This window comes from Mytilus galloprovincialis, chromosome 10 (genome assembly GCF_965363235.1).
Source record: "Mytilus galloprovincialis chromosome 10, xbMytGall1.hap1.1, whole genome shotgun sequence".
In the NCBI taxonomy this organism is placed as follows: domain Eukaryota; kingdom Metazoa; phylum Mollusca; class Bivalvia; order Mytilida; family Mytilidae; genus Mytilus; species Mytilus galloprovincialis.
This window is the reverse complement of record NC_134847.1, coordinates 23342938-23370744: the sequence shown is the minus strand read 5'-3', so window position 1 is coordinate 23370744 and position 27807 is coordinate 23342938. Positions and strand designations below refer to the sequence as shown.

General features: G+C 32.2%; 1 protein-coding gene across 1 annotated transcript in view; it reads left to right on the top strand.

The window, feature by feature from the left end:
• Positions 1 to 27807, top strand: part of LOC143047198 (eukaryotic translation initiation factor 2 subunit 3-like) — a 56690-nt gene that overhangs the window by 4712 nt on the left and 24171 nt on the right. Inside the window, exons 2-11 of the mRNA XM_076220196.1 lie at positions 4253 to 4316; positions 4647 to 4708; positions 7221 to 7286; positions 8085 to 8206; positions 8672 to 8766; positions 9422 to 9580; positions 10340 to 10474; positions 11109 to 11203; positions 16721 to 16865; positions 25239 to 25408. Coding sequence (XP_076076311.1) covers positions 4253 to 4316; positions 4647 to 4708; positions 7221 to 7286; positions 8085 to 8206; positions 8672 to 8766; positions 9422 to 9580; positions 10340 to 10474; positions 11109 to 11203; positions 16721 to 16865; positions 25239 to 25408 — 1113 coding nt within the window. The remainder of the gene's footprint in view (positions 1 to 4252; positions 4317 to 4646; positions 4709 to 7220; positions 7287 to 8084; positions 8207 to 8671; positions 8767 to 9421; positions 9581 to 10339; positions 10475 to 11108; positions 11204 to 16720; positions 16866 to 25238; positions 25409 to 27807) is intronic.

The following is a 27807-nucleotide window of genomic DNA, read 5'->3' as shown; positions in this document are numbered from 1 at the left end:
TTTCTTGGTTTTCGCACTATAACTTTAGTTTAAGTTAATAGAAATCTATGAAATTTTGACACAAGGTTTATGACCACAAAAGAACGGTTGGGATTGATTTTGGGAGTTTTGGTTTCAACAGTTTAGGAATTAGGGGCCAAAAAAGGGCCCAAATAAGCATTATTCTTGGTTTTCGCACAATAACTTTAGTTTAAGTAAATAGAAATCAATGAAATTTAAACACAATGTTAAATACTACAAAAGGAAGGTTGGTATTGATTTTGGGAGTTTAGGTCCCAACAGTTTAGGAATTAGGGGCCAAAAAGGGACCCAAATAAGCATTTTTCTTGGTTTTCGCACCATAACGTTAGTATAAGTAAATAGAAATCTATGAAATTTAAACACAAGGTTTATGACCATAAAAGGAAGGTTGGTATTGATTTTGGGAGTTTTGGTCCCAACAGAATAAGGGGCCCAAAGGGTCCAAAATTAAACTTTGTTTGATTTCATCAAAATTGAATAATTGGGGTTCTTTGATATGCCGAATCTAACTGTCATGACTGTGTATGTAGATTCTTAACTTTTGGTCCCGTTTTCAAATTGGTCTACATTAAGGTCCAAAGGGTCCAAAATTAAACTTAGTTTGATTTTGACAAAAAATGAATCAGTTAGGTTCTTTGATATGCTGAATCTAAAAATGTACTTAGATTCTTGATTATTGGCCCAGTTTTCAAGTTGGTCCAAATCGGGGTCCAAAATTAAACTTTGTTTGATTTCATCAAAAATTGAATAAATGGGGTTCTTTGATATACCAAATCTAACTAGTACTGTGTATGTAGATTCTTCATTTTTGGTCCTGTTTTCAAATTGGTCTACACTAAAGTCCAAAGGGTCCAAAATTAAACTTAGTCTGATTTTAACAAAAATTGAAATCTTGGGGTTCTTTGATATGCTGAATCCAAAAATGTACTTAGATTTTTTATTATGGGCCCAGTTTTCAAGTTGGTCCAAATCAGGATCTAAAATTATTATATTAAGTATTGTGCAATAGCAAGTCTTTTCAATTGCACAGTATTGCGCAATGGCAAGAAATATCTAATTGCACAATATTGTGAAATAGCAATTTTTTTTTTAATTAGAGTTATCTTTCTTTGTCCAGAATAGTAAGCAAGAAATATCTAATTGCAAAATATTGTGCAATAGCAAGATTTTTTTTTAATTGGAGTTATCTTTCTTTGTCCAGAATCAACTTAAATCTTTGTTATATACAATATACAATGTATATTCACTTTTTACTACCAACTGATAAATTAAAATAATCTTTACCATTCAGTGATAACAAGCAGTTTTTTTACATCTTAATATTTTATGATGTATTTAAATGAGTAGTTATTGTTGCAAACTCCATTAGAAATTTTAATTGAGATTAGTTTTGGAATAAGGGAAAGGGGGATGTGATTAAAAAAATTGGGTTCAATTTTTCTCATTTGAAATTTCATAAATAAAAAAGAAAATTTCTTCAAACATTTTTTTGAGAGGATTAATATTCAACAGCATAGGGAATTGCTCTAAGAGAAAACAAAAATTTTAAGTTCATTAGAACACATTCATTCTGTGTCAGAAACCTATGCTGTGTCAACTATTTAATCACAATCCAAATTTAGAGCTGAATCCAGCTTGAATGTTGTGTCCATACTTGCCCCAACCGTTCAGGGTTCAACCTCTGCGGTCGTATAAAGCTACGCCCTGCGGAGCATCTGGTTGGCGTGCTGTACTTGGATCATCGGCCTTCTGTTTTTGACCAGGCACGGCCCCATCATAAAAACGGAGGAAACTCATGTTATTGTTTACAACATGTGTTTCCGGCGCATTCGTAATGAACCGGGAAAAAAAGAAATGCCGGAAACTGACGCAACGGACATGACAATCGAGATACAAAATTTTCAAAATATTCAAATTGAAAGGGTTTAGGCAGTAGGGGACAAGCCAGTAAGCCTTAAAATTGTCTTATAATATGTTTTTAAAAAGAAGAAGTCGTATTAGAAATGCCGATTTTCAGGGAATGCATAAAATAGTTGACAAGAAAATCTCGCCACGTGTCAATGGAAGCGTGATTTCATTGGCTGCTTTTTATATTATTTTGTTCTGATTGGGTTACTATTTGTGTTGTCCACATATATCTATATATATGACTAGGGTATTTCCGCGATCCTAATTAATATAAAGACAAATGCTTTTCATTGATCTCGGGAGGAAAACCGTATTTTGTGTTTGATATAACAACACATTTTTCCCAATTTTAATACTGCATGCTGCAAAAAATGTGCAGGACAGGAGGTCCTGTAGTTCACAGGATGGTGGCGGACCTTCAAGTTTTTTACAGGTCATGACCTGCGGCCAGACGATGTTTGGGTTGGTCTGATAACTTTCAAATATTTAGGAACACACTGACAGTGGTAATTAGGGCCCCGCCAAAGGCGGGTCGCCCTATAGTGATCAGTCTGTCCGTCCGTCCGTAACACTTTGTGTCCGCTCCATATCTAGAGAACCATTATGATTTCATACTTTATATTTTACATGTTTATTAACCACCACCAGAGGGCGTGTCATGATGTATGTACAACTTCCTAGGTCAAAGGTCAAGGTAAAAAAACTTTGGTTTCAGTTGACAACCCTGTGTCCTGTGGTGAAGATCGTGTCCGCTCTTTATCTTGAGAACCGTTATGATTTCAAAGTTTATACTTGACATGTATATGAACCAACACCAGAGGGTGTGTCATAATTTTTGAACGACTGCCTAGGGCAAAGTTCAAGGTCAAAAACTTTGGTTTCAGTTGACAACCCCATGTCCTATGGTAAAGATTGTGTCCGCTCTATATCTTGAGAACCGTTATCATTTTAAAGTTTATACCTGAAATGTATATAAACCAATATCAGAGGGTATGTCATAATTTATGTACAACTTCCAAGGTCAAGGGTCAAGGTCAAAAACTTTGGTTTCAGATGACAACCCCATGTCCTATAGTAAAGATCGTGTCCACTCTATATCTTGAGAACCGTTATCATTTCAAAGTTTATACTTGACATGTATATAAACCAACACCAAAGGGTGTGTCATAATTTATGTGCAACTTCCTAGGTCAAAGGTCAAGGTCAAAAACTTTGGTTTCAGTTGACAACCCCATGTCCTATGGTAAAGATCGTGTCCGCTCTATATCTTGAGAACCGTTATCATTTCAAAGTTTATACTTGACATGTTTATAAACCAACACCAAAGGGTGTGTCATAATTTATTTACAACTTCCTAGGTCAAAGGTCAAGGTCAAAAACTTTGATTTCAGTTGACAAACCCATGTCCTATGGTAAAGATACAATTTTTTAATGCACATTATTCACAGCGGGGCCCACAGGGATGGCTCCCATCTCAATGATATCTAGTACTTATACAAGTGTTTATTATTTACTTGTTCAGCTGAATTATTTAGGAACTAGAGTTATTTCCCTAAGTCATTCAGCTTGTTAATGAAACAATAGTAAAAACCTAACCGTCAATAAAAGTATTCAAAAACTTAAAGGATAACCAATTTATACATATTAAAACTGTTTTCCTGACCTCTCTAGATACTAATTGTTAAATTTGTTGTTGCATGATATCAGTGTATTTACCAAATAAAACAGCTATACCACAGCTACGTCTATGAAATTATTTAAGATAACAATGGATTACCATCTTCATTTGTAACATAATTATAGAAGCATTAGGGAAGATTATTCAAAACCTTGAAAATTAAATTTAAATCTTACAAATTTACTTTGACAAGCTTTGAGGAACATTATTTACATTTACATCTTTCAAGTATGTAAAAGACACTTGTTTAATAACAATTAGTATTACTCAGTGTCAGTAACTTTAGATAAACTACTTATATCATTTTAACACATTTTGGTAGAGTTTCAAGGCTTTTATCCAAGCTTTTAGTCGAAAATTTCACTCAATTTGGTGAATCCTGACTTGGATCAAGTATGTGGGTAGACAGAAAAGTACAATTTTATTTCTTCTGCAGCATGTATTCATCATATATTTTGATTAATGTATTACTTATATACACACAAAGAACAGTGTCTGTGCTGAAATGTTATTGATTATAAGGGCAAAAAACTTGAGAAAAATGAAATATTGTGATTTTTTTATAATCTTCTGAAAGAAAAGTGCATCAGTTGTTAGTAAACATAAATTTAATGTGTAAAGTAAAATTAATTAATATATTTTCAGCACATTGAAAAATTGACCCCTCTGACACAAGAGGTTATCAGTAGACAGGCCACTATAAATATAGGTAGGTACTTCTGTAACTATTCAGTTTCATTTTCTAGTGTTCTGTAGAATTTTAAGTATTCACATAAAGCATAACTATAATTTACGAAAGAAAACAAAAGGAAATTAGAGAAGCATGAATTCCCAGCAATCTGGAATTTTTGATAATTAATTGATGACAGTTGATGTGGTGAAATCACCAAATATGAACACTTTGAATCCATTTTAAAATATTTCAAAGGCAGTTTTAAATTGTAACAGAAAACATGTTAAAGAAAAGATGTAAATTAAAAACAAATGAAGTTGGTTACATTAACTAAATACATGATATGCAAATGTATGTAAATTTCAGGAACCATTGGACATGTAGCCCATGGGAAGTCCACTGTAGTCAAAGCAATATCTGGTGTACAGGTTTGTAAGATTTAAGTTATTAGTGGTTTCTGACCTGTAAAAGAGTGAAGTGTTGTCAAACTTTTGAATTACTTCCCTTTTTATACGACCGCAAAAATTGAAATTTTTTGTCGTATATTGGTATCCCGTTGGCGTCGTCGTCGTCGTCCGAATACTTTTAGTTTTCGCACTCTAACTTTAGTAAAAGTAAATAGAAATCTATGAAATTTTAACACAAGGCTTATGACCACAAAAGGAAGGTTGGGATTTGTTTTGGGAGTTTTGGTCCCAACATTGTAGGAATTAGGTGCCAAAAAGGGCCCAAATAAGCATTTTCTTGGTTTTCGCACAATAACTTTAGTATAAGAAAATAGAAATCAATGAAATTTAAACACAAGGTTTATGACCACAAAAGGAAGGTTGGGATTGATTTTGGGAGTTGAGGTCCCAACACTTTAGGAATAAGGGGTCCAAAGGGTCAATATTAAACTTTGTTTGATTTCATCAAAAATTGAATAATTGGGATTCTTTGATATGCCGAATATAACTGTGTATGTAGATTCTTAATTTTTGGTCCCGTTTTCAAATTGGTCTACATTAAGGTTTAAAGGGTCCAAAATTAAACTTAGTTTGATTATAACAAAAATTGAATCCTTGGGGTTCTTTGATATGCTGAATCTAAAAATGTACTTAGATTTTTGATTATGGGCCCAGTTTTCAAGTTGGTCCAAATCGGGTTCCAAAATTAAACTTTGTTTGATTTTATCAAAAATTGAATAATTGGGGTTCTTTGATATGCCAAATCTAACTGTGTATGTAGATTCTTAATTTTTGGTCTCGTTTTCAAACTGGTCTGCATTAAAGTCCAAAGGGTCCAAAATTAAACTAAGTTTGATTTTAACAAAAACTGAATTCTTGGGCTTCTTTGATATGCTGAATCTAAACATGTACTTAGATTTTTGATTGTGGGCACAGTTTTCAAGTTGGTCCAAATCAGGATCCAAAATTATTATATTAAGTATTGTGCAATAGCAAGAAATTTTCAATTGCACAGTATTCAGCAATAGCAAGAAATTTTCAATTGCACACTATTGTGCAATAGCAAGAAATTTTCAATTGCATAGTATTGCGCAATAGCAAGAAATCTTCAATTGCACAGTATTGTGCAATAGCAAATATTTTCAATTGCACAGTATTGCGCAATAGCAAGAAATATCTAATTGCACAATATTGTGCAATACCAAGAAATTTTCAATTGGAGTTATCTTTCTTTGTCCAGAATAGTAGTTGAATCAACTTTAATCATTGTTTTATACAATATATAATGTATATTCACTTTTACTACCAACTGATAAATTAAAACAATCTTTACCATTCAGTGATAACAAGCACTTTTTTTACATTTTAATATTTATGCTGTATTTAAATGAGTAGTTATTGTTGCAAACTCCATTAGAAATTTGAATTGAGATCAGTTTTGGAAAAAGGGAAAGGGGGATGTAAAAAAAAAATTTTCTCATTTCAGATTTCATAAATAAAAAGAAAATTTCTTCAAACATTTTTTTGAGACGATTAATATTCAACAGCATAGTGAATTGCTCAAAGGCAAAACAAAAATTTAAGTTCATTAGACCACATTCATTCTGTGTCAGAAACCTATGCTGTGTCAACTATTTAATCACAATCCAAATTTAGAGCTGAATCCAGCTTGAATGTTGTGTCCATACTTGCCCCAACCGTTCAGGGTTCAACCTCTGCGGTTGTATAAAGCTGCGCCCTGCGGAGCATCTGGTTATTTATTGACAAAGTTAATTTTTATCATAGCCAAACATAGACTATTGCATGATTCATAAAGGGGTTTCACAAACCTTAAATCTATTTCATCAACAAAATTCCAAATTTTGTGGAGAATCTTAAGCAGTATGTGTGGTATTGCATATTTCTACTTTATTTGTTGAAATTATTGATTTTACTGGTAGCGGTATATCACTGCTAGTAGGAATTTCTCTATAATTGGTTCTAGACTAGAAATCAAATAGCACACTTAGTGTGGTATATTCTTATTCTAATAATTACATAATGCACTTTTTAGTGGTTAGTTTTTCTTCCTCATGAAGTCTTGAGCTTTTGCTTTATGTATTACGAACCAGATCCTTTGACAAAGTTTTTTTTTGCAAAAATATTTTATTGTCATATTTGTCTTTTACTGTGGATTCATTATTATTCGTTGGGTTTCAATTTTCAAGGAATTCGTGGGTACAGGTGAACCACAAATCTGCATGTTCCACCAATGATAAATGTTGTATTGGTTTGTATACAAACCATGAAATTAAATCTTCACTAAAATGTAAGTTTTCCTTAATCCATGCAAATTGATACCAAGGGGGAAAAAATCCACAGTATCTTGTTTTGTGTTGGTTATTTTAAGTTGTGTAAGTCTTGTCTTTGAATCTTTGTGTATGTACTTTTATTTAATTGGAGAAGTAATATTAAGTTTTCTAATATACATTTGTTCTATTATGCTTTTTTGCAGACTGTTAGGTTCAAGAATGAACTTGAAAGAAATATTACCATAAAACTTGGATATGCCAATGCAAAAGTAAGTCATTTTATTATTTTAACTAAGATTGAACTAAGACATCTATGAAATTTATGGTACTTATTGCGAACCCAATGAAAGTTTAACACAGATTCACCTGATAGTTACCTGTCCATTTAAACTTTTGGCAGTTCATTTGTCCTATTGAACAAATACAACAGGTATTGTTCTCTGTGTAGTTTATCCACTGGTACCTTTAAATTTCTTCTAAGAGAAATTTATCACTCATTAATTAATTTATCAATAACCATTTAATTATGTACAATGCAAATGAATTGTTAGAGTGTCTGTGAATCATCCATCAGAGAGTCTATTGGCTGTTTCTAACTCGAGGTAGAATTAGAATAAACAAAAATATAAAATCCTTTATGAAATGGTATCATGAAATAGCTATTTAGTTTACATGCATAATAATTTTCAGGAACCACTATAGTCATTAAGTGCTAGTTAGCCATAGTGAGGAAAGCAACGGCATTGGAAACTTATTCAATAAATAAATATTATATTGTGAGAATACATTGGATGTGAGATGGTTGTCATGCTACATTTGTATTTTGTTCTCCTTGCAACACAGTGCAGAGGACAAACTGAGTCTGCATGTAAAGCAGGAATTGATTGATTAGAAAAGACACTTCAACATGCTGAAATTTTCTGTTATGTTTTTTCTGTTCTTTAAATCTTTTATTAAAAGGTTTTTTTCATGGATTAGAAATTATTTCACAAAATGAAAGAAAAACTGCAGCTTTTTGTATTTTTCTCGCTATAAAAAGAACTATTATTATTGTTGTGTTATTACAGATTTATAAATGTGACAACAACTCTTGTCCAAGACCTGGCTGCTACAGATCTTGTGGCAGTTCTAAAGAAGATGCTTTTCCATGTGACAGAGCTGGATGTAGTGGAAAATTTAGAGTCCTCAGGTTTGAAAGTTATCTCTTTCTTTAGTAGATTCCATTTTCAATTTTAGTCATTATTTATATAGCAGAATTCAATTATAGAAATTTATTCAGAATTGGTATTGTTTTAGTATGTTTTATCTTTATGAATTGGATTTTGAATTAAAAAAAGTACATTTAACTGGAGAAAAGTGATCACACGTATTTACATGAAACATAATCAGGATAACATAATCAGCCTTATTGAATATCCCTTTTTCAAAAGTCAATAAATCCCATATTTACATCATCAAAAGATAGTAATTGTATTTTATATTGCCATAATTCAGTAGAATACTTTGAATCTGATTCTTTGTTTGAACAAATTGTTTCATCTGTATTTTATTAAGATTAAATGTCAGAAAATGGCAATCAAAAACATTAAGAAATCATGAGTATAGAAAATGCACAAAACTTTATTTATTATATTTAAAATTTTTGTTTGAATAGACATGTTTCCTTTGTGGACTGTCCAGGTCACGACATTCTTATGGCAACCATGTTGAACGGAGCAGCTGTTATGGATGCAGCATTACTTTTAATAGGTATATAGTTTAAAAAGAAAGCTGTTTATTTGTATTGTAAATATAATTATACCCACACATCATAGTTTTAAATGATTTAATGTGTATATCATCACTTTGTTGTCACCATTCAAGCACCTATATTTGTTGTTGAATGAGTTTGATTATTTAAAAAAATCTAATATGAAGGACAATTTTTTCAGAGTTGGAATTTGACAAAGTAACCAATATTGTTTCTTGTTGCCTTGATAGCACCTTAATTTTCTGTCATATCCTCTTTAATTTGGGCGATGGTTTTCAAAAACCTCTGAAGAGTGGAAAAATCAGAAGAATATCTCTTAGTAAATATATGGGGCATGGGTATTGAGCTTGCTTTCATTATATATATTAGATACATCTAGGCGAAAATATGCATGTATATCTAAAAGAGGAGAAGAACAAAGAATGTTGAATACTTCATCAAACCACACAAACTAACTAGCCAAACTTTTTTTTTTAATTTATTATTTATAACTTCCAATTTAGAACATAATATACACAAATATAATAGCATTATATAAAATATAAATCTATAGATATTATCTAATCAATACATTTTTCTATTAGGAAGCCAAATTTGGTTAACATGAATTAAAACCCTGATGATGATTTATACATTTAACTTTGACTATTTCAGCTGGAAATGAATCCTGTCCACAGCCTCAAACATCAGAACATTTAGCAGCAGTGGAAATCATGAAATTGAAACACATACTTATATTACAAAACAAAATAGATCTGGTCAAAGAAAGTCAAGCAAAAGAACAGTATGAACAGATTTTAGCCTTTGTTAAAGGTATTTATATCCTTAAGTTGTTAACTCTGAAGGTAGATGTGTGTTATCAAGTACTTTCCTTTGATTAAAAATTGTTTCGTCTATGTCAGGGAAATTATAGTTTAAAATAGTATTTTGTAGGTTTTGTAAAACATACAGGAAGCTGGTCCTAGAAAAGTTTTTTTCTCTATTGCTGCCATTAAAACCAGTCAAACTGATTTCAGTTTTGTTTTTAACTATGTTCCGTTTCAATGATGGAGAGACAAGATTTAAAAGAAGGACCAGTAAAATAAGTTAAATTTAATGAATTCCTCATTTCAACAACAAAAATATTACTGAGGAGCAAACACTGGCAGATGAGTGAAAAAATATATATATATCACTATGTGAATTACAAAACTCATCAGGAAACCAAATGACACAGAAATTAACAACTATAGGTCACTGTACGGTCTTCAACAACAGAAAACAGAAATCTGATGTTCAGGCATCTTTAGACCATGGGTTTGCAGTACTGCTTTTAAAAATTACTAATTGTCAAACCATGAAGTGTTGTGTGATAAGTTTTGAATTAGATATGATGAAAGAATAATAAGAAAAAACAACCAACATCCCTAGTTAACAAAGAAAATAGACCAATCATTTTTGTTAGTAATAGTAACTTTTTTTAAAGAGGTTCATTATCAGAATCTCTCTCCCTGTATAAGAAATGTAATGTAATGTATACACACTATAGTGTGTTTCGTCATAAGATCTACATTTTGTGTTTTATGTTTATAGGAACAATAGCTGAAGGAGCTCCAATAATACCAGTATCAGCTCAGTTAAAATATAATATAGATGTCATTTGTGAATACATTGTTAAAAAAATTCCTGTACCTAAAAGAGACTTTTTATCAGAACCCAGATTAATAGGTAATTATATATTAATATGAATTCTTTAATTAGTTATTCTTTTTATTACATTGGCAAATGGCTTTTTTTTTTAAGAAATGAATGTAAAGCATGTAAGGAACTATATCTTTTTTCTACGCATTCACAATTTGTTTTGATCCGCCGTTATAGACGTCTTGACAACACCTATTGTTGTATGACGTCAGAGAGTGAAATAAACACGTGAAATTATCGGTTTTTATTTAACTGGGAAATCAATGTAATTCACTGCAACCAATGTAATAATTAATAGAAATGGCAAGTGGAAGATATTTTCTTAAGTTAATTGAGTTAAGAGTTGTCTCCCATCTACAGAAGCAGATACTGGTACGTTATGTATTATTGCATATAAATCTCATGATAATTTCCTGTAATTTGAACATTTGAAACAGATTAATTATTTTATTCTAAGTAATAATCAATATTCAATAGAAATAAGTAATGATATAGTCAATCATACAGTCAAATAGACTGATTTGATGAAAGACACATTATAAATAGAGCTAGTTCAGAAAATTATAGAAAAAATACAATAATGAGTATAAAAAATAATTTTAGTACCTATTCAAAGGTATGCTGATAGTGAATTGACAAAAAGATATGATTTGTATTTTAGTTATTCGATCATTTGATGTAAACAAACCTGGCAGTGAAGTAGATGATTTGAAAGGAGGTGTTGCAGGAGGAAGTATTTTGAGAGGGGTGTTAAAGGTACTTTATATTTAGCAGACTACTATCAAATGTGTGAAATTGGTTACAGTGCATTATATATAGATTCCATATTAGTCTTGATATCATCCTGAGAAACCTGTATACTGTGGACCCATTATCTTTTGTTGGATACCAATTTTCGTGGATTTTGTTGGAACAGGTGAACCACAAATTTAAAATTTCAATGAATTACAAATTTACCATGGGCTTTTATGCAGACTTTGACAGAACCACGAAATTAAATATTCACGAAAGTGTAAGTTTTGTTCAATCCACGAAAATTGGTACCCACAAAATAATTGAATCCACAGTATACCAAATATACTAGCCAAGGACCTGTTAAGTAGATAGGGATGATATACTGTAAATTCAGAAATTATTGCCAGGTTTTTATTAATGCGAAAAATGCAACAGTATTATAATCGCAATAATTTAAACTCGCATTTTGAAATCTTTTAACATGAAATAAACAGGATTTTTCTCAATATCGCTAAAATCAAAAACGAATTTTTAACTAATGACAGAATAGCAATAATAAATGCTAGCAATAATTTCTGAAATTTCTGAATTTACAGTAGGAATTGATATGAAATTTCTATTCATTCTATCAAATACATGAAGCCTTTCAATGTACAATTATGTTTTAAAAATGTATGTTGCAGTGAAAGATTCAAAAGAGTTAACCAAACTAAAAAAAAGGTAAAAACCAAATGACAACAAATGGTAAAAAAACAAAAAATGACCAAAAGACAAACAACAGTATACAAAACACACAACATAGAAAACTAGAGACTAAGCAGATCATGCTCCATGTGTGGCACCTTCATACTAATAAACTAGAGACTGAACAGATCATGCTCCATGTGTGACACCTTGATGCTAATAGTACTAGAGACTGAGCAGATCATGCTCCATGTGTGGCACCTTGATACTAATAGTACTAGAGACTGAGCAGATCATGCTCCATGTGTGACACCTTGATACTAATAAACTAGAGACTGAACAGATCATGCTCCATGTGTGACACCTTGATGCTAATAGTACTAGAGACTGAGCAGATCATGCTCCATGTGTGGCACCTTGATACTAATAGTACTAGAGACTGAGCAGATCATGCTCCATGTGTGACACCTTGATACTAATAGTACTAGAGACTGAGCAGATCATGCTCCATGTGTGGCACCTTGATACTAATAGTACTAGAGACTGAGCAGATCATGCTCCATGTGTGGCACCTTCATACTAATAAACTAGAGACTGAGCAGATCATGCTCCATGTGTGGCACATTCATACTAATAGTACTTCATACTAATAAACTAGAGACTTAGCAGATCATGCTTCATGTGTGGCACCTTCATACTAATAAACTGGAGACTGAGTAGATCATGCTCCATGTGTGGCACCTTCATACTAATAAACTAGAGACTGAGCAGATCATGCTCCATGTGTGGCACCTTCATACTAATAAACTAGAGACTGAGCAGATCATGCTCCATGTGTGGCACCTTCATACTAATAAACTAGAGACTTGAGCAGATCATGCTCCATGTGTGGCACATTCATACTAATAGTACTTCATACTAATAAACTAGAGACTAAGCAGATCATGCTCCATGTGCGGCACCTTCATACTAATAAACTGGAGACTGAGTAGATCATGCTCCATGTGTGGCACCTTCATACTAATAAACTAGAGACTGAGCAGATCATGCTCCATGTGTGACACCTTCATACTAATAAACTAGAGACTGAGCAGATCATGCTCCATGTATGGCACCTTCATACTAATAGTACTAGAGACTGAGCAGATCATGCTCCATTTGTGGCACCTTCATACTAATAAACTAGAGACTGAGCAGATCATGCTCCAATTTTAGCGTCGCGGTACCGCGACGCTATAATTATTTTGAGGATGTTATTTTTCTCGTTTCTATATGGCAAAGCCATGTCCTAAATTTTGAACTTTCATATAATTACCGCTTGTGATCATAAAAAATATATCACCTTTAATCCCTTCAAGTCGGACAATAGACAATTAAGAGTGATCAAATAGGTGTTAATTGCCCTTTGGGTGATAACTGTTTGGATAGGAATACCCCAAGCTGTCACTTGTGACATGATTAATACCACGTGGTCTTCAAAATTTTACAGTAGTATTACTTTCTTTCTCTTCCTATCACTTTTTGTAAATCGAGAGTGAAAAGTTTGATTATGAGCTAAATAAGTTTTGGTCTTTCTTGAGAAAGTGATCATAATTGGCTTTAGTTTATGTTTCATCCATTTAATGCATTAAAAACGCCATATTCATTCCAAATCTCTTGTCAAACATTGTTTATTTTCGTATTTTTCATTGCTTTCGGAGGCCATTTAATATTTTAGTGTAAACTACTGGTCGGAACCGGACCAGATATGACAAAAATCTGTATTTTACGATAATAACTACATTTGCACAAATCAAATGGCACAGTAGACAGAAAACAATGATACCTAAAGAGAAAACTAAGCATTAACAGACTTTTTGTTAGATAACTTTGTTAAGAATATATATCATTTTGATAAAAAGAAACAACTGGGACTGATCAGGGGCGTAGCTAGAAAGAAACGATCTGCAAGCAACTACCTGAAAAATTTTTGGGACCCTTTTATGCAGAAATTTTTTTTTTTCGGTTTTCAGTCATTGGACGGTTTAAAGAGGAGCTACATGTTGTGATGTACATAGGACTTATAAACAATTCATGAATGCAAAACTATTTAGAGATCTTGACTTCTGAATAGAGTAAAGCATGATTAATTGAATATGTAAGCAACACATTTTTGTGATACAGAATTTACACAAAATTGTCCAAAATCTGCTCTTCGGGAACGTCTCTATTACTTTGTCAATATTCACACTGAAATCCCGATGAATATAATGCAGTAATGCTAGCGATAATAACCTAGCTGTAGTTGTTCATGGTTAATCAATTTTCATACATATGTTTTCAAAAGATGTAGTACACTGAACGATCTCTCCGCGGTAGCACTCGTGTTTGCCATCAAGCGACCTCCCGATTGAATTTGACAAATTAAATGCCAGGCCAGTTTCATATGTCTCTAACAATGCAGAGATTTGATCGTTTGTTGTATTACCCACAACACGAGGAAGCAGATAATGCGCATAAAAGCGATTTCCTGATGATATCAGACGCGACTCCAGTTCCATTATCATGTGGTCTATGAACGCAAAATATAATGAGACTTTCCAATACTGTTTTAGCGTGTTTGCTGGGGGGATTGGCTCTGGTAGTCTGTTGAACACATCGCCTCGTCATACTTTCAACGATATCAAAGGGTACTGATAAATCTAATGTCAATTGGTACATCGCAGTCCAAACAGTTAAACCGTACTCTGTAAAATGTGCCCCGAAACTTCTAGAGTATAACAAATTCAAATCTTGTAATAGATGCAAGTTAATATGTTACTGTTAGTCTTTTCATCTCCAATAAAACTTTAATTTTGAAACCAAATGCCGCTATTTAATGACATTACAGTGCATTCATTAAGACCCGGTACCCGTTACTTTTACCCGCCTACGGAAGCGTCTGGTACCGGCAGAAAAAAAAAAAAAAACAAAAAAATAATGTGTAAAATTCTTTTGAAATTGTTCAAATCTAATTTCTTTCTTTCCTATTTTAAAAGTGATAATCTCCGTGTACGCCGTTCAGGTGTATGTTTAAAGTGTCTTCGTCGAGGTCCGCGTTAAAGTATAGATCTATCTTCTGCCAATTTAGGCACACCTCCAAAGTAAGGAGAAGTGATACTTATAAACCACGTGTCTGTATCTGTATCGTAAGAGCGCTTTAAAATGCGACGATTTAGCACTATATTTTCAAGCGGCAAATTGTTGATGAATTTAAACAACAACAACATAACTATGTCTAAGAAAAGGAAAGCAGCTTGTATCACAGATTATTTTATGAATAAAAGGTTTAATAAAGGTGAACATTCTATGAAATTCAGAAAATCTTTAATTGTATCAAATCAGTTCGTTTCCCGTTGGACCGTACGTTGTCCCTGATCACCGTTTTCTCGATATGTGTTCTATGTTGTGATTTAAATGACTGCTGTCTGCAGGAAATTTTTAGTGTAAGACTTCGTGAAACAATCTGAAGTAACATATATAACTGTTACGTTTACAAAATATAATATCTGACGAGATTTTAGACTTCTAAAATTAAAAAAAGAAAGTTCTTCAATAAACACAGTTTTACAGTTACTTACTATAGTTAAGAAGCCTATAATTAATTTGCCCCCCCCCCCCCTTATGATTATAACAAAAGGTTGAAAGCAATAAAAAAAAAGCTACAAGTTTTATTATTATTTTTTTTTAATAATATACTACATTGTATGTAACTTATGAAATTTCATTCACAAATTGACAATATTGAACAAATGCAAAACATTTAATAAAAGTATAAAAACAAACAAAACATTTAATAAAAGTATAAAAACAATCAAAACATTTAAACAACATTTCACATGAAACCCCTGCATTATAGGTCATACATATTTTATAACTGATTACAAAATAATTATAAGCAATGTATTTTCAGATAATTACTCTAGAAAAAAAAACCAATTCAATGTTAACTTACCCAAAATTGAAGCAAATATTACAGACTTTTCCCTATTTTTAAAGTAAAATATTAAGGCTGAAATCCCTAAAATCAAGGAGCTTCCTTAGGCGGCCCCCAGACCCCTCGCCCTTTGGGTTTGGTTCCCCCTAAAATCTGAAAGGTACCACCAGTCTAAAAAAATAATGAAACCCCTGCATTACATTGTACATCATTAAAAAAAGCGATTACATATATGTGTTTCCTTTAAACATTTAATTTATAAATTTATTTTGCCATTTTTTTTTGTTTTGCATGCCGAATTGATGTGCACGCAACTGCGTGTTGGCGTATAGGGAGCTACGCGCCTGCTGATTTATTGAATACCATGAACCAATATATTTCATAGACATGATAAAGATTTTTTTTTTAACTGGGTAGGTAGGGTAACTGGAACCACACATATATTTTTATTTGGCCCAAGAGGAAAAAATAATTCTGGAACTATAAATGAATATAGAAAACATAAACTGAGAATACTGTTATCATGGTTATAGTTTAATTGTATTCTCAGTCATGAATTCAACAATATTGACACAAAGAATAGGGTTGAAAAGAATATTTTATTCACCAAATAAGGACCTATAGCATACAAAAATATAATACATTTTGTAATAAACAATAACGCATATATCATAATGGAAATAGAGCATTGCCACGACGCGACAAATTACATTAAAAAAAATACACATTTTTTTTACGCCAATTGTGATGCTATCCAAAATTTCTTGGGAGAACACTGCTAAGTCACAAGACAAACATTATTCAGCCATACTTTGATTCAGTCATACTTATCATGCTTATATGGCTGTTTTAGCCGATAGAGAACAAGAAAAGTAGATATTTAAAACTTTTTTTTACAGGTTGGTCAAGAAATAGAAGTAAGACCTGGTATTGTATCTAAAGACCAAGAGGGCAAATTAACATGTAAACCAATCAGATCTAGAATTCTGTCATTGTTTGCAGAACAAAATGATCTTCAGTATGCAGTTCCTGGGGGTTTAATAGGTTAGTACTAAATGTTACTTTTATATGAACATTAATCAAGACAAGTAAATACCCTTCAAAGTTTTAATTTGACTTTGTTTATATAGAGATTAATACATGGCCTTTTCCATATCGCCTTGGTATCAGACCACGACCCATATCAGCCTGAGACATAGTCAAGGTGCTGATATGGGTCAAGGGATGATACCCGGGCCGATATGGAAAAGGCCATGTATTAATCTCTTCATATTAATCATATACTTCCGACAATTGGTTTATGTATGGCAAAATAATTACATTAGATGTATGTTTCATTATAATACGTTATTATGATTGGCTAACTGCACATCACTTGTTATTCCTTAAGAAATTGCATTACTCAATAAAACTTTTCATTCATGATAACACAAAAGTTCCCGTAAATTTTGACGTAGTCATAAAAAATATCTGACGCCACAATGGAAAAGGAAACAATCCATACCGGAAATACCGGAAGTAACTTGCACAAGAGGCACTATTATGGGTTTTGTGCACGAGAGGCACTATTATGGGTTTTGTGCACGAGATGCACCTGATATGGGTTATCAGCCCGGGTGGGAAATTATGGCTTGTGTACTTCCGCTCATTACGCATATTATGTCTTTGTTAAGTTAATAGCAATTCTCAAACATATTTAATTAATTACGACCTTATTTCCTTGAAGGCAGTGTCTTTCTTGAAAACTGATATCAAATATTATCAGTAGGACCATTTCTCAAAAAATATTTCATCATTGCTGAAATTGTTCAACTTCTTCTAGGATTTATTAACCATCAATGTCGATTTTTTAACAATTTTTATGGTTTTATCTTTTATAAGAAAATCTATAAAAAAAAAAATAAGAAGATACCTAAGAGAGCCAAACATTTTATAAGCAACAAGATTTACAACTTGTCATCATATCTGATAATTGTTGGTTGATTCCCATCGGAGTTGTTGCCCCTAAATGACAGTTATTTGCTCTTTGCAGTGATCGGGAAGGATGTGCGCCCTGTGCCTATAGCTCATATCGGCCAGAAATGGTGCATAGAGTGGTAAATGTAAGCGCCCACGTGGCGCACAATATTTTTCAATTCGTTTCGAAACGGTTAGATATTGTCAAATGGATTTCAGATCGAGTTCCGTGCCGCCATGTGTATGTATGTACACAACTGTGTAATGTTCCTTCAATGCTAGGAGCACCTCATATATTTTTGGGACGTCTCGGATGTTTTCCTATAGTAATAATAGAACCATGCGGTATATCTGATAACCCAAAAAACGTAATTGACCATCATTCATGATATAATTTTTTATAAACAACTTTAAATTTGTGAAATTTGGATAGTACAGACGAGACTTATCTCTAATTATAATCTTTTAAATTAGTTTAGCTTGCTATAATTTTGATTGAAAAAACCCAAAGCCTTTTTATGAATATAGTTTTTGTCTCCATAAAAGGCTCTTAACCGTCCTTGTCATTTTTGTCGAGCCTTCGACTTTAGTCGAAAAAGCGAGACATAGCAATCCTACATTCAGTCGGCGTCGTCTGCGTCGTCGGCGGCGTCCACAAATATTCACTCTGTGGTTAAAGTTTTTGAAATTTTAATAACTTTCTTAAACTATCCTTGAATTGTACGAAACTTGGACAGAAGCTTGTTTATGTTCATAAGATAGTATCCAGAAGTAAATTTTGTAAAAATAAAATTCCATTTTTTCCGTATTTTACTTATAAATGGACTTAGTTTTTTCTGCCAGGAAACATTACATTCACTCTGTGGTTAAAGTTTTTAAAATTTTAATAACTTTCTTAAACTATCCTGGAAATGTACAAAACTTGGCCAGAAGCTTGTTTATGATCAGGAGATAGTATCCAGAAGTAAATTTTGTAAAAATAAAATTCCATTTTTTCCGTATTCTACTTATAAATGGACTTAGTTTTTTCTGCCAGGAAACATTACATTCACTCTGTGGTTAAAGTTTTTAAAATTTTAATAACTTTCTTAAACTATCCTGGAAATGTACAAAACTTGGCCAGAAGCTTGTTTATGATCAGGAGATAGTATCCAGAAGTAAATTTTGTAAAAATAAAATTCCATTTTTTCCGTATTTTACTTATAAATGGACTTAGTTTTTTCTGCCAGGAAACATTACATTCACTCTGTGGTTAAAGTTTTTATACGACCGCAAAAATTTTAATTTTTTGGTCGTATATTGCTATCACGTTGGCGTCGTCGTCGTCGTCCGAATACTTTTAGTTTTCGCACTCTAACTTTAGTAAAAGTGAATAGAAATCAATGAAATTTTAACACAAGGTTTATGACCACAAAAGGAAGGTTGGGATTGATTTTGGGAGTTTTGGTCCCAACATTTTAGGAATTAGGAGCCAAAAAGGGCCCAAATAAGCATTTTCTTGGTTTTCGCACTATAACTTTAGTTTAAGTGAATAGAAATCTATGAAATTTTGACACAAGGTTTATGACCACAAAAGGAAGGTTGGGATTGATTTTGGGTGTTTTGGTTCCAACAGTTTAGGAATTAAGGGCCAAAAAAGGGCCCAAATAAGCATTATTCTTGGTTTTCGCACAATAACTTTAGTATAAGTAAATAGAAATCAATGAAATTTTAACACAAGGTTTATGACCACAAAAAGGAAGGTTGGGATTGATTTTTGGAGTTGAGGTCACAACAGTTTATGAATTAGGGGCCAAAAAGGGGCCCAAATAAGCATTATTTTTGGTTTTTGCACCATAACTTTAGTATAAGTAAATAGAAATCTATGAAATTTAAACACATGGTTTATGACCATAAAAGGAAGGTTCAGTGATTTTGCTAGCGCTCGTCACTTTCGTATTTTACGAAAGGGTTTTCTCATTGACGAAAGTATTTCAAATCAATTTCGTCACTTTAATTTTGAAAGTGTAAAAATAATTTCGCAATAAAAACTATAAATCTACCTGTCTTCATGTTTTTGACAAGTTTATGACCTCCAGGTAATTAAACATTTTCATAAAGGTATTACAAGTTGTGATTACAACTTATCCGCCTATCGCCATCGGATGGGTCACTAATCCGTTAATTATTAATAAACCCCATAATTGAAAGACCATCATAATTATTTCCCCCAGGAAGATCAGTCAGTCGGCATTTCAACAACCAGGAGTATAGTTTCATCATTTAATAAAAAATATAACCTGGGCAGTTCGCATTTGAATTTCAATATTTCTCAAACGATCACACTAAGTTCGTTTGTCGTAGATTCGTCATTCGAAGGCATTTTCGTCATATTTGATTTAAATTTTCATCAAAAACTTTCGGCACTTTCCATTTAAAATAAAGAACTTTAATGTGTTTATTCAAAACTTTCACGAGTTAAACAGGTGCTTCCTGTATTGTGTTCTACGCATTCGTGAAAGTATTCCTTTGACTATTTATAGACATTAAAAACGTAAAATACGAAATCATATAGAATCAATTTAACAAAAGAGACAAATATATATCTCTTTAAAACTAAAGGAATTTAAATCGAAAAAATATAATTTTCTGATGAATCCGGACTCGTTTTAAATTTATTATCCACGTGTCACTTCCCGTTTTCGTTTCATTTCAAAACCGAAAGTAGTAAACGTGATCTATTGTTGATTTGTTTACAACCTCCTTTCAGTCATTATAATAGTTCCAAAAAGGATTTTACACATTTCCAACTTGATAGAAATGATTTCCAAATATTGATTTAGACCTTTTATAAGGATAATGATTATGGAGTGAAATAACCATTGCAAGTTAGTTTCTGCTGTGCTTAAAAAAAAAATAGAATCCAACTTTTGTTGATCAGGAATGACCCCTGGAACAAACTGAAGAGAAATTGTGAACTAAATTTCTGGATTCCATGTCAGAATCTTTCATAATAATGGCCAATACAGTCAAATCATACACATACCTGTCAACTGACCCGTATTCTGCGGGTGTGACCCGAGATTTTCACAATTCTGAGAGATCACCCGGAACACCCGCCGGGTCATTGAAATAACCCGGGAATTCCGAAAATGACCCGATTTCACCCGTATTTCTTAGCCTTGAGATTGATTTCATAAGTAATATTCCTTTGAAATAGCGGCAAATTCGTAATTCTTCCATGAACAGGAAGTTCATCTAGCTATGTACACTGTCAAATTAAGTGACCCATTAAGTGCATGGCTTCACTTGACAGCTTTGGTGTCAAACACACTGTTAATTAACACCAATTACCTTAGCTTTAGGTCGTAAATAAATTGCATCATTGGTTTACAAACTAGAGTTACTTCCCCTTATTTGTCACCATTCAAAATTATTCCTTATATTTATGTTTTATGGGTGAAAAAGATTAAATCATAAAAATATAAAATTCAAATATATATTGAAAAATAACTTTTCATTATTTTCATACCTTTATACAATTTTTTTTAAAAAGTTGAAAATTATTTTTTACATTTATACTTCCTTTAACTGTATTACTATATTTTATCATAGTCTAATTTCCTTTATTCAATGAAAAGATTTATGGTTAAAGGCTACATACTCATTAGTGTCAAACATTTAAGAATTACATTTTTACTAAATTCTAGTGTTTGATGATTGTAGTATTATTTTCTCAAAAAGTAAAGCACATAAGACTGAGTTACACAAATTTATAAAAATCTTTAAAAGTGCTATGAAAAAATATTTAATAAGATTTAATATGACTTAACAAAGTGAACATGCATTGATGTTTTGGTATCTTTGATATACATTATAAGAAAATGTACCATAAATACTGAAATTCAGCTCGAAAAAGTTTGTACGCGTTATGACCTGAGATTTGATTCTTCAATGCAGGTCATGACCTGCATTTTCATCGTCACAGGTTGACAGGTATGCATACAATAACTGCCTATCATGCTGGTGCCTCAATCCCTTAAAATCTGACAAAGTCAAAAGATGAAGCTAGTAATATACATCATTGGTCCCTTGCTTTTACACAAAATAAGGTTGATTTTAATAGCGCGCAAAATTGACTAAAGCCCTCAAAATCCTAGCTTAAACCCTGAAGGTTGGTTTTGATTTTGGGAGTTTTGGTCCTAACAGTTTAGGAATAAGGGGCCCAAAGGGTCCAAAATTGAACTTCGTGTGATTTCATCAAAAATTGAATAATTGGGGTTCTCTGATATGCCGAATCTAACTATGTATATAGATTCTTAATTTTTGGTCCCGTTTTCAAATTGGTCTACATTAAGGTCCAAAGGGTCCAAAATTAAACTTAGTTTGATTTTAACAAAAATTGAATCCTTGGGGTTCTTTGATATGCTGAATTTAAAAATGTACTTAGATTTTTAATTATTGGCCTAGTTTTCAAGTTGGTCCAAATGGGGGTCCAAAATTAAACTTTGTTTGATTTCATCAAAAATTGAATAAATGGGTTCTTTGATATGCCAAATCTAACTGTGTATGTAGATTCTTAATTTTTGGTCCAGTTTTCAAATTGGTCTACATTAAGGTCCAAAGGGTCCAAAATTAAACTAAGTTTGATTTTAACAAAAATTAAATTCTTGGGCTTATTTGATATGCTTTATCTAAATATGTACTTTGATTTTTAATTATGGGCCCAGTTTTCAAGTTGGTCCAAATCAGGATTCCATATCAAGTATTGTGCAATAGCAAGAAATTTTCAATTGCACAGTATTGCACAATAGCAAGAAATATCTAATTGCACAATATTGTGCAATAGCAATTAATTTTCAATTGGAGTTATCTTTCTTTGTATAGAATAGTAGTTGATAATATATGTTGGAAATTTGCCAGACATGACTATGATGTCATTTTCTATTTTTATTTGCCAATAACTTTATGTAAATAACTTCATTGGAAATTTGCCAATATAAAATGTTGCTGATGAAGCTTTTTTTCCTTATCTTATCTAAAATGTTTTTAGATAATGTATGTTGGACATTTGCCAGACATGACTATGATGTCATTTTCTATTTTTATTTGCCAATAACTTTATGTAAATAACTTCATTGGAAATTTGCCAATATAAAATGTTGCTGATGAAGTTTTTTTTATTGTTTTATACAATAAACAATGTATATTCACTTTTACTACCAACCAATCTTTACCATTCAGTGATAACAAGCACTTTATTTTACATTTTAATATTTTATGATGTATTTAAAAGAGTAGTTATTGTTGCAAACTCCATTAGAAATTTGAATTGATATCAGTTTTGGAAAAAGGGAAACGGGGATGTGAAAAAAAAGGGGGGGGGTAAATTTTTCTCATTTCAGATTTCATAAATAAAAAGAAAATTTCTTCAAACATTTTTTTGAGAGGATTAATATTCAACAGCATAGTGAATTGCTCAAAGGCAAAAAAAAACTTTTAAGTTCATTAGACCACATTCATTCTGTGTCAGAAACCTATGCTGTGTCAACTATTTAATTTTAGATTTAAAAAGTTTGAAGAAGAAATCTTTAATTGATTTGTAAAATCTTGACATTTGTTTTGTGTAAAAAAAACCCATGTAATGTCAAAAATTTGATCACAATCCAAATTCAGAGCTGTATCACGCTTGAATGTTTTGTCCATACTTGCCCCAACTGTTCAGGGTTCGACCTCTGCGGTCGTATAAAGCTGCGCCCTGCGGAGCACCTGGTTAAAATTTTAATAACTTTCTTAAACTATCCTGGAATTGTAAGAAACTTGGCCAGAAGATTGTTTATGATCAGGAGATAGTATCCAGAAGTAAATTTTGTAAAAATAAAATTCCATTTTTCCCGTATTTTACTTATAAATGGACTTAGTTTTTCTTCCAGTTAACATTACATACAGTCTGCAGTTAAAGTATTTAAAACATTTTTAAGATTCTTAAACTAGCCTGGATTTTTACCAAACTTGGACAGAAGCTTCTCACAATCAAAAGATAGTATCGAGAGGAATAATTTTATTGATTTTTTTCATCATTTTTGATGAGTGTGTGATAAACAGCAAAAGTAGGCGAGACAGTGGGTTCCGCGGAACCCTTACAAATTTTTTGGTCTTTGGCTCGTTTTGACATTTTGTAAACATGACTTAAGCGCATTGTTGTATTGTTCTATCAATTATTGATACTCTACTGTTATTCTTGTCATCGCGATGAAGTTATAATAATATAAGAGGTGCAGAGGAAATACCAGAAACGTCCTGTAATACGGAACGTCTTGACTAAGTATGGTATTGACGAAGACCCAAATTTAATGTAAAAAAAACATGAACATGAACAAGGCAAAAGTACCAGTTTAAACATTGTAAATAAAGGTTATTTTACATATTTTCCGGTTTGGAAGAAGTTATTGTATATTTATAGAATTTGAAATTACAAAATTACAGGAACAATATCCATGATATTATTTAAAATCATAAAGGTAAGTACCACCACCTCTTTGCCGAAATATACACTTCAAGTTTCATTTTTTTTGTATACTGTAGTCAATTTAAATGGCCCACTCATTTGACCACTTGGCCCATTATTTTTTAAAATGGCCCATTGAATTTATTTTTGGGGGCCATTGGCCCATAGAGAAAAAATCCTTCCAGATCACTGCCTTTGTTGACATAATAGGTCAAATCTAGTAGATAAAGTAAAACTAAAACAGCAGAACAAGACCATGATAGATTTTGTGTAATAATTTATCAGCAGAACAAGACCATGATAGATTTTGTGTAATAATTTATCAGCAGAACAAGACCATGATAGAATTGGTGTAATAATTTATCAGCAGAACAAGACCATGATAGATTTTGTGTAATAATTTATCAGCAGAACAAGACCATGATAGAATTTGTGTTGTAATTTATCAGCAGAACAAGACCATGATAGAATTTGTGTAATAATTTATCAGCAGAACAAGACCATGATAGAATTGGTGTAATATTTTATCAGCAGAACAAGACCATGATAGACCATGATAGAATTTGTGTAATAATTTATCAGCAGAACTAGACCATGATAGAATTTGTGTAATAATTTATCAGCAGAACAAGACCATGATAGAATTTGTGTAATATGGCATCATTTTTCTGTCAACTCCTTACCCATTTTTAACTTAGGCAAAAACTACATTTATAGAAGATAGAGAAACTGAAATCAGTAGGAATAGTTAGCTAGAATATAAGATCAACAAAAAGATGTCTTACGTATCATAAATTATATTCTAGTTTCAATGTTGGAAATGCGCAAAGAATCCAGTGGGTGATACTGACATTTTAGAGCCTATAAATTAGTTGTTTATCTCCTGTTTAGGAGCCTGTTTATTCAATGCTTAAGTTATTGTCACCTTTTAGATTGTGATACATTGATGTTATGTTTTATATTGTTTGTTACAGGTGTTGGTACTAAGATAGATCCTATGTTATGTAGAGCAGACAGAATGGTGGGGCATGTGTTGGGAGCAGTTGGCGCATTACCTGACATATATACAGAATTAACAATATCATTCTTCTTGTTGCGACGTCTTCTTGGTGTAAAAACAGAAGGGGAAAAGAAAGGAGCTAAGGTATGAAAATCAATGGCAGTTTTTAGTTTTAAAGAAATTTTATTTGCTTAAATAGGCAAAAGGGACAAGACATAATTTTCCCATATAATGACAGTCCTTGAAATATATAATATTAATTATGAAACATTACAAGATTACAAATTTGTAATGGCAGAAATTTATAGATATTATTTCCCTTAATGACAATTTATACCAATTTTATTATATGCCTGTCAAAGACGGACATATTATGATATACCATTATCCATCTTTTAACACCTTTTACAATAACTTAAATTCTCTTTTACCAATTTTCATATAACTTTAACTTAACATCAGAATTAAGGAGAGATAGCTCTCTTAATTTTAGCTCTGTTTTTTTTTAGAGCTACAGAACTTTGACCCTTAGATTTAAGACCAATTATTTTTATACGACCGCAAAAATTGTCGTATATTGGTATCACGTCGACGTCGTCCGAAGACGGATGGTTTCCGAATAATAACTTTAGTATAAGTAAATAGAAATCAATAAAATTTTAACACAATGTTTATAACCACAAAAGGAAGCTTGGGATTGATTTTGGGGATTATGGTCCCTATGGTTTAGGAATTAGGGGCCCAAAGGGGCCCAAAACAAGCATTTATCTAGTGTCAGGACAATAAGTTATGTACAAGTATTTCAATTGTTCTGAAATTGTACCACAATGTTTAATACCATAAGTAGAAGGTTGGGATATATTTTAAGTGTTATTGGGCAAACAGTCTAGGTTTAAAGGGAAAAAAGGGGTCAAAAACAAGCATTTTTATACGACTGCAAAAATTGAAATTTTTTTGGTCGTATATTGGTATCACGTTGGCGTCGTCGTCGCCGTCCGAAGACATTTGGTTTTGGCACCATAACTTTAGTAAAAGTAAATAAAAATCTATGAAATTTAAACACAAGGTTTATGACCATAAAAGGAAGGTTGGGATTGATTTTGGGTGTTTTGGTCCCAACTGTGTAGGAAGTAAGGGCCAAAAAGGGCCCAAATAAGCATTTTTCTTGGTTTTCGCACAATAACTTTAGAATAAGTAAACAGAAATCAATGAAATTTTAACATAAGGTCTATGACCACAAAAGGAAGGTTGGGATTGATTTTGGGAGGTTAAGTCCCAACAGTTTAGGAATAAGGGGCCAAATACAGGTCCCAAAATAAGCCTTTTTCTTGGTTTTTGCACAATAACTTTAGTATAAGTTAATAGAAATCTATGAAATTTTAACACAGGGTTTATGACCACAAAAGGAAGGTTTTGATTGATTTTGAGAGTTTTGGTCCCAACGAATTAGGGGTCAAAAGGGTCCAACATTAAACTTTGTTTGATTTCAATAAAAATTGAGCTATTGGAGTTCTTTGATATACCGAATCTAACCGTGTATTTAGATTCTTAATTTTTATACGACCGCAAATTTTGAAAAAATTTTCGTCGTATATTGCTATCACGTTGGCGTCTGCGTCGTCGTCGTCGTCGTCGTCGTCGTCGTCGTCGTCGTCGTCCGTCGTCCGAATACTTTTAGTTTTCGCACTCTAACTTTAGTAAAAGTGAATAGAAATCTATGAAATTTTAACACAAGGTTTATGACCATAAAAGGAAGGTTGGTATTGATTTTGGGAGTTTTGGTCCCAACATTTTAGGAATAAGGGGCCAAAAAGGGCCCAAATAAGCATTTTCTTGGTTTTCGCACCATAACTTTAGTTTAAGTTAATAGAAATCTATGAAATTTTGACACAAGGTTTATGACCACAAAAGAAAGATTGGGATTGATTTTGGGAGTTTTGGTTTCAATAGTTAAGGAATAAGGGGCCAATAAAGGGCCCAAATAAGCATTTTTCTTGGTTTTTGCACAATACCCTTAGGTTAAGTAAATAGAAATCTATGAAATTTAAACACAATGTTTATGACCACAAAAGGAAGGTTGGTATTGATTTTTGGGAGTTTAGGACCCAACAGTTTAGGAATTAGGGGCCAAAAAGGGACCCAAATAAGCATTTTTCTTGGTTTTCGCACTATAATGTTAGTATAAGTAAATACAAATCTATGAAATTTAAACACAAGGCTTATGACCATAAAAGGAAGGTTGGTATTGATTTTGGGAGTTTTGGTCCCAACAGTTTAGGAAAAAGGGGCCCAAAGGGTCCAAAATTAAACTTTGTTTGATTTCATCAAAATTGAATAATTGGGGTTCTTTGATATGCCTAATCTAACTGTATATGTAGATTCTCAACTTTTGGTCCCGTTTTCAAATTGGTCTACATTAAGGTTCAAAGGGTCCAAAATTAAACTTAGTTTGATTTTGACAAAAAATGAATCGGTTGGGTTCTTTGATATGTTGAATCTAAAAATGTACTTAGATTCTTGATTATTGAAGTTTTTTGGTCCAG